The 13792-nt window shown below is 34.8% G+C and overlaps 2 protein-coding genes across 2 annotated transcripts; both read right to left on the bottom strand.

Moving 5' to 3' along the window:
• Window positions 1–773: 773 nt before the first annotated feature.
• On the bottom strand, window positions 774–5811 carry Osi23 (DUF1676 domain-containing protein Osi23). Its single transcript, XM_070664124.1, has 4 exons — window positions 4978–5811; window positions 4241–4533; window positions 3242–3408; window positions 774–3166 (listed from the first exon to the last, which is right to left on the bottom strand). The coding sequence occupies exons 2-4, from the start codon at window positions 4531–4533 to the stop codon at window positions 2865–2867; spliced, it is 762 nt and encodes a 253-aa protein (XP_070520225.1). The 5' UTR covers window positions 4978–5811; the 3' UTR covers window positions 774–2864.
• A 180-nt stretch (window positions 5812–5991) lies between these two features.
• On the bottom strand, window positions 5992–10680 carry LOC139106960 (adenomatous polyposis coli protein). Its single transcript, XM_070664102.1, has 9 exons — window positions 10484–10680; window positions 9175–10085; window positions 8877–9021; window positions 8583–8737; window positions 8160–8499; window positions 7677–8076; window positions 7131–7391; window positions 6782–7012; window positions 5992–6711 (listed from the first exon to the last, which is right to left on the bottom strand). Exons 2-9 carry the CDS (start codon window positions 10025–10027, stop codon window positions 6139–6141), a joined length of 2958 nt encoding a protein of 985 aa, XP_070520203.1. The 5' UTR covers window positions 10028–10085; window positions 10484–10680; the 3' UTR covers window positions 5992–6138.
• Window positions 10681–13792: the final 3112 nt, after the last annotated feature.

Genomic DNA, 13792 nt, shown 5'->3' with positions numbered 1-13792 from the left:
AAACTAATACTTGAAACATTTCCATCATTTATTTATCCTTTTAATTATTCTTTTCTTTTTTCTAATTTTTAAAAATAATCCTTCTTTGTAAATTCGTTAATTTGTTTAATGATTACAAATTTAGCCGGTTTCTTTTAATTAAGAGCTTCTTTCACTTTCGGGAGAAAGATTTCTTTTATAATCGATTTACATGTAATAGAAGATTTTGATAGTGCAATTATGCAACAACAAGTCTCAGTAAATAATTAAAAACTCGCATGGAAACGTTTCTTATTATTTCTCATCTCAGAAAGTTTATATCTGCTAAAATGTTAATTATACCAAGTACATAACGTATACTTGGGTGTATTATATAAGCTTATCACAAACGAATGTCAAAGGGAACAGAGATTATCGACAGATTCTTTCGCAGATGGAAATCACTATCGTAACGTTTCGCGTCAGCAGCTATATCGTATCGTTAGGGGAGTACAGGTTGACATTTTAAATGTTCTTCGTTATTAATGTTTACAACGATGCTCGTCATCGTGAGTGGCACGCGTGTATGCGTGTGTCATGTCAGGATATACGTTCATAGCGCGACGTTAACCGGCAGGAGCACAGGATGTGCACGTCATCCTGTCAGCAAGATAGACGTTAAACGATCGCTCGATTAGCGCACTTTGCCATACATACATACATACATATATATATATATATATATATATATATATATATATATATATATATATATATATATATATATATATATATATATATATATATATATATATATATATATATATATATATATATATATTATTCTAGATATATTGCATACACATGTCTTTCGTTCCGACTCGTCTAGCTTTAATCTCAAAGTTGTAATCGAGATCGATGACGGCGAGGAGTCGACGTCCGTCCCATGGGAACAACGTGACGCAAGGCAACGTTCGTAAGCTTTACAAATGATTTTCCCCGTAAACGAAAATACTAAGGGAAAGCGCATTATTACATTTTCTTTTTACGCTCGAGCTAGGAATATAATTGAGATGCAAACGGGGTCCGCGATGAAAACCGTTATAATTGTACGTGCGATTATTCGATCGATGAGAACTCTTAACAGAAAATCGAAACTAATGTTTTAAATAAGTGTATACGCCGCAAATTATAACTGTGCGCAATTGCAGGCCGTAAAAATATTACGTCGCGTCAACGTTTGACGTTGTAGCGGCGACCTAGATTGTACAAATGTATAAATTTTATGCAATGCCGTCGTTGAGGGCCGCTTAGTCGGTGTTCTTAAGAAATTCAAATAGCTCAAACATTTCTATAGAACGTAATAATTGAAAATCAAATATTGTTAAAGCAAATTTTCTAGTAATATATTATATTACTTTGTACAATCACAGAAAGAGCATTGATACGAGAAATTCAACTAATAATCGCTAATTTATTAATTAACAAATCTATTCTTTATAATATAACTAAAATAGAGAAATTAAACATAAAAGTTATAAATATTAATCGATATTTCAATGTAGACTTTAATTTTCTTATTTTTTTTTTTTTTAAACACACGATAGAACGAAGAAAGTCTATAGTTATGAAAATCACTCTGCTTGACGGTATCTATTTAGATGTAAATGATGGATATTGTGTAAGCGTGCTTTTTTCATAGAAGTTCAACACGAAATGCGACATATTTCGATGACATTGGTGAATAAATAACCGCACAATTTATCGCAACAACCGCGATCGTCACCACGATAAATTACAACGCAAAGTGCTGAAATATAATATGCAACTGATGTAACTATTCGAAATATCGTACTATGTAATATAGTTGCAGAATTTTACGAGCGAATCCGTGCGATACGTCAGTATTAATTGTTAGTATTATTATTTAATCGATGTCATTCGATGTGAATATTAATATTGATTTGTACTATGAGCATCGTCCATGTAAAACTGCAAAAGAATAATTCTAAAGCACGCGTATATGCACATGTGGCATGTATGTACGTTACTCGAAAGGCATTTCAAGTCGTGTACACGCGTACGTGCTTGTAGAAAATAGTAATCTTTTCTTTTCCCTTTTTTTTTTTTCCTTTTCAGATTTCAAAGTCAGACGACGTTCTTGTACGACGGACCGTCTCCTCGCAAGTCAGAATAAAGCGGAACGGTCGACCGGACCCTCATGTTTACGATTAAACGATGGTCATGTGAATAGAAACTGAACTACAAATAATACATTCTATTTATGGGTCTATCAGCAATACAATTTGCCAATTTGCAATTCTGCCCCGAGAGATAAATCAACATGCGGGTTCCGGCGACCTAAAAATCTACAAGCTCGGAAATATTTTTTTTCAGAAATATCAGTTCTCTGCGCTTCGCAAATGTCAACTTTTATAATTGATAACTTCAATTGTTAAATCCGTAAAGTTAAGCTTTGAATTTAATTAAAGTTTAAGATTGAAATTGGCGTAATTTAAAAATAAAGTTCACAAAGAAAAAGCGTTTCTCCGGAAAGTTAGTAAGCGGATAACCCGGTGTAGCGCGTACACCCTTTTAATATTTTATTCGTCAAACGACAAGTAGCGCACCAGGTGATGATTATAAAACGCTTTGCATGATTTCGAACAGTTTATGGCAAAATCGCGCACAAGGATGGCGTCTTAAAAGAAAAGTTTTAGCGAGTTGTAGTACGTGATTATTAATAAAATTCGAGGGCGCCGCTATGAATAATTCAATGTGAAGAAACAATCTCGATTCCGCCGCCTCGCTTCTATCCCCGCGGTATTGCGGATAAAAGTACAATGCGCGTCGCGTCGCGACTTTCTCGAGTGACTTGTACTTGAAGCGTTCCACTTGACGAGGAACTAAGGCCGCGGAGGCATGTACGCCGGATAATGTTCCTCCTCGTTGGGAAACACCTGATGGCTCCTGTCGTGCCAGCCGTCCGGAACGTGGTATAATCCGTAATTGATGCCACTGTGCGCGATCTTCTTCAGACCTTGTATGCTGGACAGTATAAGGGCCATTTTGGCGAGGATCAGCGCCTTGCCGCCCAGCACTGCCAGAAATTGGAAGCCCATCGGCACTAAGATCGAGCCCATCAGCAGCAGGCCCATCATCATCAGCGGGAACATGTAATTTTTACGACGGTAACGACGCTTTCGACCTGGGGGATGCAAATTCGCTAGGATAACGTTAACTCGAATAGAAAGCTGCAGCTGTAAATAGCACGTTTACTCACCCTGAACGATATCGTTGCGCGAGTTTCGCGCGGATGCGTTAGCGGCCGTGTTAAACATATGATCGATATCAATTTTGAAAGCGTGAGTCCGCAGGATGCGTGTCATTCGATTCCAAACAATCTCCGACCAGCTGGCATCCTCTTCTCCCGACCCATCGGAATTATCTCTGTTGAGAATCACTGCGCGTTTTATCATCACGAATATATATCATTTTACTCAAAGGATTTGCGATAATGCCGAGAATTCAGTAATATTGTACATTTATCAAACGAGTACATATAAATATGTTATACGTTAATATTTAATTTTTTCCTCTTTCTTTTACCTTTTTTTTTTTTTTCTTTTTTAGAACTTGTTTCGTAAAATTATCCTTGAGAAAAATACGCGAATGTGAATTTGCAATAACGTTGAATTGTAAATCAACATTATTATAAAGTTTAATGAATTACTCAAACGTATGTAATATTTCCCTCACGCCGTTCGACACTTTGTTGTTCCAAACCCTTCTTTAATTATAAATCGTATATCGTACGCGCGGTATTTCTTAATGTATGATATTCACTGCGTATTTTGCGTAATTTCGAAAAGGCAAAAGCCAGAGATATCTACGAATAATGCAGACGCTTCTTTCCTTTCCAATATTATCAGAGATGATTGGAAATTTTGAGCATAAGATCGAACTTGAAGCATGCGATGGATAACGCATTCTTCTGCAAAATTCAACGAATTCTGATATAACAAATTACAATCTTATTGTAGCGAGCTTCGATGAAATTCCAGCTGGCTTGACAATATCTCCCTGATTCGCATACCTTTAGCCTTATTAACCCTTTATCGGATGGAATTCTATTTCTGATCTACTTCCCTGTACACTGTGCCTATTTCTCTGCGCCTCTCTTTCTTTCTTTCTCACTCTTTCTTTCTTTTTCTCTCGCCCCTTTCCCTCCCTCTTTCTTCTACTTTAATTAAATAATTACAAATTAGAAGAATGAACTCACTTATATTCCGTATAGTTTTCATCGTTTGGATGAAGACGGATTAGATCAACACCGTCGAAAATCGTGATAACGTCATCTTCGAGTAGGCTGTCTAAGGTGTCGATGGCTCTTTGTTGCACGCATTTTCGAAAACTGTCCAACAATTCATCTTGCTCGGAGCTGTTCCGTGATAGCGACGGGCAATTCTTGATTATGGATCGCAATCCCGAATACCATTTTGTTTTATCGTCACAGCCGGACCTTACGACCGCAGCCAGCGCGAGGACAAGTACGTGCAAACCACGAGGGTGCATCTGTATTTAAACGCATACGACATCAATGTGGACACAGCTTTGACTACATTTTGTCTTTTCGCCGTATTCTTTTTCGCGTATCATTCTTGACTTAAAGTTTAACTTTATTCGTTCGTTTAAACAATACACTTTCGTTCATCTGAGGAAACAAATTCTGTAAATACTTTTCAGCATAAATCAGTAAGACAATAAAAAAGTTAATATTTAATTTTAAATACAATTTCATCTTTTATCAAAATTAACAAGTTTGTTATCATGATTTTGTCATTATTATTAATTAATCCTAATACTTTGTATCTATAAGTGACTATAAAAAAATTAATTTTGCATGTTTCTTTTCTCTTAGACTTTTTCAATTAAATTTTTATATATTTATATGTTCTGTGAAAGATATAAACTCGAACAAGTCGAAATTCACTTAAATGTGCCTGTGAACGGCTTTACCTGGGAAAATCTGCACTCCTCTAGAGACTTGTTCACAAACGGACACGTCGCGGTGCACTGCTAAAGACGGTCGTGCGGGTAGCGCATTGCGTACATTTATACGTGCAGAAAATAGACTATGGTGCCGTGCAGGTAGTCATTACGAGTCATCGAAGGGCATCAAGGTAGCGGTCAAAAGGCGGCCGGACTTTACGCTCGACCGACCATTCTCCGCAATCGCTGGCGAATCTATGTTAGTACTTACTGCTCACAATATGACCATCCGGGCATTGCTATTTCTTTTTTTTTTTCCTCGATAGATAGAATTTATTCATTTCCGTCAGGAAATATATTTGTATTTAAAAAATAATTAATATCTAAATAAAAAGAATATACATTTATAACTTTTCTGCGAACACTGTATGATATATTTCTGTTGTACTCACCAAATCCCGTAATCCTTTAATTTAAAAAGTAAAATTATTCTCACAAATTGCTTGCGACGAATTACCAACGCTTTTGCTCTATTAATTAGACGATACACCAAAGAATATCCGACTTAACTGCATATTTTCCGCACAACTGTAATTGCAATTTATCATTAATATTACACATTTGAAAATTATTTAAAACAAAAATAATTAATAATTTGTTATCGCAATTTTAAAATGCGATTGATTTACTTGTACAATTAATCAAAATTAAATAGAATAAATTTATATAAAGAATGCAGATGTATATAAAACCTTTTAAACAATTGCTGCAAGTATGATTAAGTTAAAAAGTAAAAAAATTAATTTTTATTAACTTACGAAAATGCTAGTTAGACCTATTGCAATAGATATTTGCGCAAATTTTATTTATAAAATATTTTTAATTACACATCTTAAATTCAAGTACGTACCTCTTTATCAATTAATGTACAAAAATATTCAGTCTTTTTTTTTTAAATAAAAAATATTTTATATACAAATTGTGCCAAAGACAGAGAAAGAGCAACTCTATCATGATACATGTAATATACACATATTACGTTTAGCAAATGTAAGAATTGTAACTGCACACAGAATAATTGTTTTCTGGCATCGGTTCACAATCATCACGAACGTTGAAGATTGCACTTTCGTTAAATTTATCTCCGCTAACGTGACACTTATTTCTAGATATATTGGAAGTAATACATCATTCCAATAAAGTCCATTCTTCTGAAGAAATCAGCGAGCCTTCTTCGTTGAGAGAATTTATTGAACTGTGGCGCGAAGGCATCGTGTTGGATTTCATTGCGTTATGATTTTTGCATGTATAATCGTCATCGTTTTGGATCCTACTGCAAATCGGCACGTATTTCATATCGCGGGACCGCATATACGAACTGTCGGGAAAATTACCGTTTTGGCTTTCCGAATAATGAAGTGGTGATCTTCGAGCACAATGCGGTGAATTGTTTATCCTGTCGCGCATACCGTTATCACAAGTTTTTAATGTCTGCCCAGAGGTCTGCGCTACATTACTGCTCATTGCTCTCTCAGGGAAGTAGTTAAAATTACCGGATACGTCTCTGACGAAACGTACATCCGTCGTGTTGATATTCACAGACTTATACGATGGTGAATACAGTGCGGCATTCCTGGGAGAGTGAGATTTATTTGTAAAGTAAGAAGTTGAGGGGATGGAAAAATTGCCTATGGCTTTCAAAGACGGTTCAGACTTTTTCGTTGCGGATGTTATCGTTGCAGACGGCATGGAATTTAATGCCTAAAAATTAATTTATATCATCATACATATATTTATACATTTATTCATAATAGAAAATTATTCAACTTACTTTTGGCATACCAGATCTAATACATTCATCTAACATAATATCTTCTTCCTCTTCAGAAAGTCCGACTTTGTCTTCGAAAGGTAAAAATTTTTTTATTACATTTTTCTTTTGCTCCATATACCTTGGTTGAAAAAATGTTGTTGTAGTAGAAGATGAATGTCTATTTATCGTTGTAGAATTTTCTGTGCTTTGTGTTAATGTTCCGATTGACAGAGATGAATTAAATCTTGCCTAAGAAAATAATTTATTTAATGAGAAATATATTTAATATTAATTAATTACTGCATGTGTATTCTACATTAACAGATATTTAAAAAATACTGAATTGTCTTGTTAGTTTTAAAGCAACCTTTGGCATTGCAGATTGTATGTGCTCCGACAAAATTGCCTCATCATCAGAATGATTGAGACTATCGTCTGACAATTCATCGAGGTGTCTTAATGACGCACTATTTGGTGATTTAGGACTCAATATTAAATTTTTATTTCCATGACTTGTTTCAACAGGAGAAGATGACGGTGTGCCGCATTTGTTAAATTTATGTAATAATGCTTCAGATTTTTTATTGAACAGAATACTATTTGTTGGTGGTGGAGTTATTTGCCTTGCCTGTAAAATTGAAATAATAATAAATTAGTTTTAGCAATATTTTTAAATCGGTTACAATACATGTGCACAAATACGAAATATACTTTTTCTTTTAACATTTCGATCTTATGGAAAAGATTAATAAAAATTTACATGTCTAAATTATGTGTTATAATTAATTCAAATTTAATTAAATTAAAAATTAAGTTTTCTCTAGTTTTCTAGTATAAGCAAGTAAGCCAGTTTATAATTATTCTGAAATTTCTGAATAAATATATAAAATAACGATTTAAAAAAAATGAATACCTTAGATATGCCAGATTGAATGCATTCGTCTAATATTTTCTCATCTTCGCCTGAAAGATTGGAATTTTCATCAAATAAATTATTTCTCTGACAACCAGTTTCGGGTAATTTATCTTGTTCACACACAATCTTCTCTATATCCTCCTGTACACTTGGCATTGAAAGTGCAGATAAATTGGATTGAGAGCCTACTGGAGATATATCTGCGGGCGTATCTTCTGTACAGTATACATGTACGGTATCTGAAGCAACAATTTCTATTGCAGTTCTAGTTTTTGAAGTACCAACAGATGTTTTATTAGGCGTTGTGTGCGATTCCAATCTAGTTGGAGAATTTCTCTGATACGGGATTAAAATATTAGGCGACTCCGATTTTTGAGAATTCAGAGATTGTCTGTATCTATAAGAATACACAAAAATATAGAAATATTTTATTTTTAATAACCTAATAAATTATTTTTCTGTATAATGCCTGTATATTACCTGTTGGTTTGCATTCCCACATTAATACAAGCAGCCAACATATCCTCGTCATCTTCATCGCCATCACTTACTTGTTCTCCTTTTATATTATTTTCCGAGGTATTTAGTTTCATATTAAGCATATCTTTTTCAAGCATGTGAATATTTTTATCATTTGTATCAAATTCTTGTTGCATCGTGTGATATGTCTTGGTGGGATTGGATATTTTAACTTCGTCGTCAATTGTAAGAGAGCTTAGACTAGTTGCACTAGAAAATTCAATTGGTGTGGATTCCTCTTTGAAAGTAGCAATGTCGTCTTCAAATACACTATTTCTAGTGATTTGCGGTTTAGAAAATACTGCAAGAAATAAAATTAACTTTCAGATAAATACTTACATTATTACAATTATTCATATGCTTATATTTATTAATATCGCTTACACAAGTGTCGAACTGATGGTCTTACTGTTTCCTCTTGTATCTTCGATATAAATTCTGCATTCTGGGTTTTATGACCGTTACGTGGACTAGGTAAAACTGTTTGTGTGGGCGAATCAGGCAATTCACTGGGCGAGACTACACCACTAGTTCTGCGGCTGAAACATAAATAAAAAATTGCATTACAGTTTGCATAACTAAATAATAAAAATATTAAATAAAAGAAAATTAGATATTTCCTTAAAAATATAAAATAACTAGAAATAAAATATTATAACATTAATACATTAAAATTACCTAAAGTCACTGATCACAGAACTACGATCATCATGAATAGAATATTGTTCAAAACCACTTAATGAACCAAGTGAACTACAGCGCGAAAACATTAAAGGAGTTTCTTCAGCATAATAATCTTGACCACCAAATGTTACCATTTTTCCTAGAATATATAAAGTATTTTTATGCTAAGCTAGGGTTAAAATATATTGTTACATGCAAAAATAATTTATAAAAAATTTATAAAAAAATAATTTATAATAAATAATTTATAAAAAACATATTTTCATATTTTTAATCAGTATAACATACACACCTTCTTTATCCAATACACGTGGACTGGTTTTATTCTCAAAAGAATTATCACTCACTAATGACAATTTGACTGGATCACTGTTCAACTTTCCTTCATCATGCTCATTATTTTCCAATTCTTCTTTATTTGCAGAAGGCAGTAGATCTTCCTTTGATGTAACTTTTGTAATATTATTTTGAGGAATTGTTGCACTATTCAGAGAACTAAATGAATTGACACGTGAAAAGCCACGAGATGTTTCTTCTTCTTCATAATAATTAACTAGCTTTTCTGGAGTTACTTGTCCTGGATTGAGAACTGTAGTATCCTTTGAATTCTCTTCTTCAAGTTCTTTAGTTATTAAATTGTCCTGCTCAGTACATCTAAGTGCTTCAGTTTGTTTAATAAAAGGTATTTTGCTAGGTACATCAATCGTCTTTTTCGATACTTTTTTCACAAGTACATTGTCTTTCACATCTTCCACTCGCAGATCCGACATAGAAGTAGCTGTGGAAAAATTAAAAGGAGTCTCATAGGGTGTTCCCTCTGTACAATAAGTCTTAACTGTGTCTTCTTGTTCACTGCCTGGAAAGTACTCATTGTTTTGCTTTTCTTCTTCGTCGGTGTCGTCTTCGGCATATCGCAGACTGTAATCCGTAGGCTGATCGAGATCGGTTTCCGCATAGTCGCTGAACAGATCGACCTTATTGTCGCGCTTGTCAAACTCTTTTTTCGAAACGCGGCTTCCCTGCGTCCTGTCGCTTGCCAGACGTTGATTCTGCGACACGGCATTTCTCTCGATGTACTTTTTGCTGTAATCGACTGGCTGATCGTTCACGTCCTCATCGTACGTTTCGGTCCCACTTACGTCCATGCTGACAGCAATTGTTTAACAGCGAGACTATTCAAGACACATTGTGAGGTTAAGTCTCCTGAAAGTAAACGATCACGAAAGTAAATTTATAGCAATTTAACTGCCACAACGAGTATCGCCCTGATAGCTTAGGGGCAAGATATCGATTTCAATTTTAACAATTATTAACTGTTAGTAATTAATCAAAAGCGTGTGCACACCGAAGAGCAGATGTGACGTTTTCTACGGCGACAGCGTCTAGCGTACGTAACTCTACGCGGCGGAGACAGGGAATGAGAGAACGGGAGGAAATCGGTTATCGGCAAATCCAGCCGGCGCGGTACATACACGCGGCACATGTGAAACTCGACGTACACGACTCTAAAATCACGTTCGCTAGCTGTCGTCAGCGCAGCAAAAGCCATATCTGTATTCCAGCGTACACTGCCTAGAAAGAGTATATAAATGAGTCGTTACTTTTTTTTAACAAAAACTCCTCTGTATTAATCAAATCGTAAGCACTGTCATACTACGCGGTTCGGAGTTTCTTCCGTATCACAGAGCGGGCAGTTAGGAGAATCCACTGTATTAAATCTGAAAAGACTTTGTCTTAAAAAAGTGTGGCCAGATCCAAGCCAACACATCTCTCTCGATGTATTGCAGAGCTGAAAGCGCCGGGAAGGTTTGGTAAGCGGATTATCTTGGAACTAACAAAATCGATGTAATACAATGTAATATTTTAAAATATTAATAATGTAATATAATTTTAAACAAAGTTAATAATGTGAAAGGCAACAAAAATTTTCCGTCCCACTTAAACAGACTGCGGACTGTCGGTTGTACATATTTTTAATATTTTCTGTAAGTACGACCGGTGTGGTTAAAAATTTTTGATGCATCCTACACATCATTTCACTTAAAGCAATTTAATATTAGTGCAAATAAATATATTTAATATATATATACAGGCGCGCGCCTGTATTTTAATTCAAGGAAATAAGACAGCTGTCTTATTTAATTCATTAAATAAAAAGTTTTTAAAAAAAAGCATTATTTCTCTGAAAATAATATATATTAAAGCATATGCATATAAAAATATAAAAATATATAAGTATAAAACATATGTAATATAACAATTAAAATAAAAAGAAATAAAGACAATTAAATAAAGAATTTGTAAAAAAAGCATTATTTCTCTGAAAGTAATATATATTAAAGCATATGCATATAAAAATATATAAGTATACCTAAAACATATGTAATATAACAATTAAAATAAAAAGAAATAAAGACAATTAAATAAAGAATTTGTAAAAAAAGCATTATTTCTCTGAAAGTAATATATATTAAAGCATATGCATATAAAAATATATAAGTATACCTAAAACATATGTAATATAACAATTAAAATAAAAAGAAATAAAGACAATTAAATAAAGAATTTGTAAAAAAAGCATTATTTCTCTGAAAGTAATATATATTAAAGCATATGCATATAAAAATATATAAGTATACCTAAAACATATGTAATATAACAATTAAAATAAAAAGAAATAAAGACAATTAAATAAAGAATTTGTAAAAAAAGCATTATTTCTCTGAAAGTAATATATATTAAAGCATATGCATATAAAAATATATAAGTATACTTAAAACATATGTAATATAACAATTAAAATAAAAAGAAATAAAGACAATTAAATAAAGAATTTGTAAAAAAAGCATTATTTCTCTGAAAGTAATATATATTAAAGCATATGCATATAAAAATATATAAGTATACCTAAAACATATGTAATATAACAATTAAAATAAAAAGAAATAATATTCACCGCGCACTTCATAACACTATGACTCATATTCACCGCGCACTTTATTACACTATCACTTATACCTAGTTTAAATTATTATAAAACAAGAAAAAATTGTTCGAATAGGACTTTAAAACTACTAAAATACGCGTCGCACAATCCGACGTAACGCGAATCTCTCAAGCAGCAGATGCCAATTTCCCGAATTGCGCGCAGTAGCGCACGCACTATCAGTCACGTCTAACGAAACAGAAAACGACACTCCGCGAAGGACCGACGAATACTCCGGGCTGTAAGACGATCCCTTAAAAAATAAATTAAAAACGCGAATTACTATATCCCGAAAGCGCGAAACAATATTCCGATTACGAGAAAAGCGACCTTGTTTTGTAATAACTTAAACGCGGCACCCCGTATTATAAACGAAAACGCGACACTGTACACTCACATTTACACTCACTCACATAATATTCACCGCGCACTTCATAACACTATGACTCATATTCACCGCGCACTTTATTACACTATCACTTATACCTAGTTTAAATTATTATAAAACAAGAAAAAATTGTTCGAATAGGACTTTAAAACTACTAAAATACGCGTCGCACAATCCGACGTAACGCGAATCTCTCAAGCAGCAGATGCCAATTTCCCGAATTGCGCGCAGTAGCGCACGCACTATCAGTCACGTCTAACGAAACAGAAAACGACACTCCGCGAAGGACCAACGAATACTCCGGGCTGTAAGACGATCCCTTAAAAAATAAATTAAAAACGCGAATTACTATATCCCGAAAGCGCGAAACAATATTCCGATTACGAGAAAAGCGACCTTGTTTTGTAATAACTTAAACGCGGCACCCCGTATTATATACAAAAACGCGACACTGTACACTCACACTCACTTACATAATATTCACCGCGCACTTCATAACACTATGACTCATATTCACCGCGCACTTCATAACACTATGACTTATATTCACCGCGCACTTTATTACACTATCACTCATACCTAGTTTAAATTATTATAAAACAAGGAAAAATTGTTCGAATAGGAATTTAAAACTACTAAAATACGCATCGCACAATCCGGCGTAACGCGAATCTCTCAAGCAGAAGATGCCGTTTCCCGAATTGCATGTAATAGTGACCGGCAATAATAGCATGACTCAATGCGGCAACGGCGACTAACGCGCGTAAGCTAGGGTGGAGTGCGTCAGGCCTTACCGCGGATCGCGTACGTGAGTCTTGAAGTACCGAAAGAAACGAGAAAACGAGGAAAAGTTGGAGGAAGGCATGCTCTGCTCTTCTGTTCGCGACCGTACAGAGAGAAACGTGATCGCTAAGAAATCATTAGAGGCGCCTATAATGATTTCTTAGCGATCACTCATGCGTTCTCTCTCACACGCACGGTCGTGAACAGAACAGAACATAAAGATGCCTTCCTCCAACTTTTCCCTCGTTCTCGCTTCTCTCGGTACTCCAAGGTTCACGCACACGATCCGCGGTAAGGCCTAACGCACTCCACCCTAGCTCACGCGCGTTAGCCGCCGTCGCCACAGTAAGTCAGGCCATTACTGTCGGTCACTGTCACACCAGCACGAAAAATCGACACCACCACTAAAGATCAACGCGTACGACGGCTGTGCGATAATCAATTTGAAAAAAAAAATATTAAAAACGCGAAAATTCTATTCCGAAAACACGAAACAATATTTCGATCACAAAAAACGACCTTGTTTTATGATAAAATAACGTTCTCCGCGCACTAGATCACTCGCGGGATATTCACGACACTTCCGTTAAATCTTTAAACACGACCCTGAGACGTAAACGCGGTCCAACTGTCACTTTTTGATTCTTCGATCGATTCCCGTCGGTGTAACGAACGATGTCCAGAGCTTGTACCAAGCGGAAAATGAGACGGGCCGCGATGAAATGTTCTCCGCGCATTAGATCGCTCACAGGA

This window comes from Cardiocondyla obscurior, linkage group LG12, assembly GCF_019399895.1.
Source record: "Cardiocondyla obscurior isolate alpha-2009 linkage group LG12, Cobs3.1, whole genome shotgun sequence".
NCBI classification, from domain to species: Eukaryota; Metazoa; Arthropoda; class Insecta; order Hymenoptera; family Formicidae; genus Cardiocondyla; species Cardiocondyla obscurior.
This window is presented reverse-complemented; position numbering and strand designations above follow the sequence as displayed.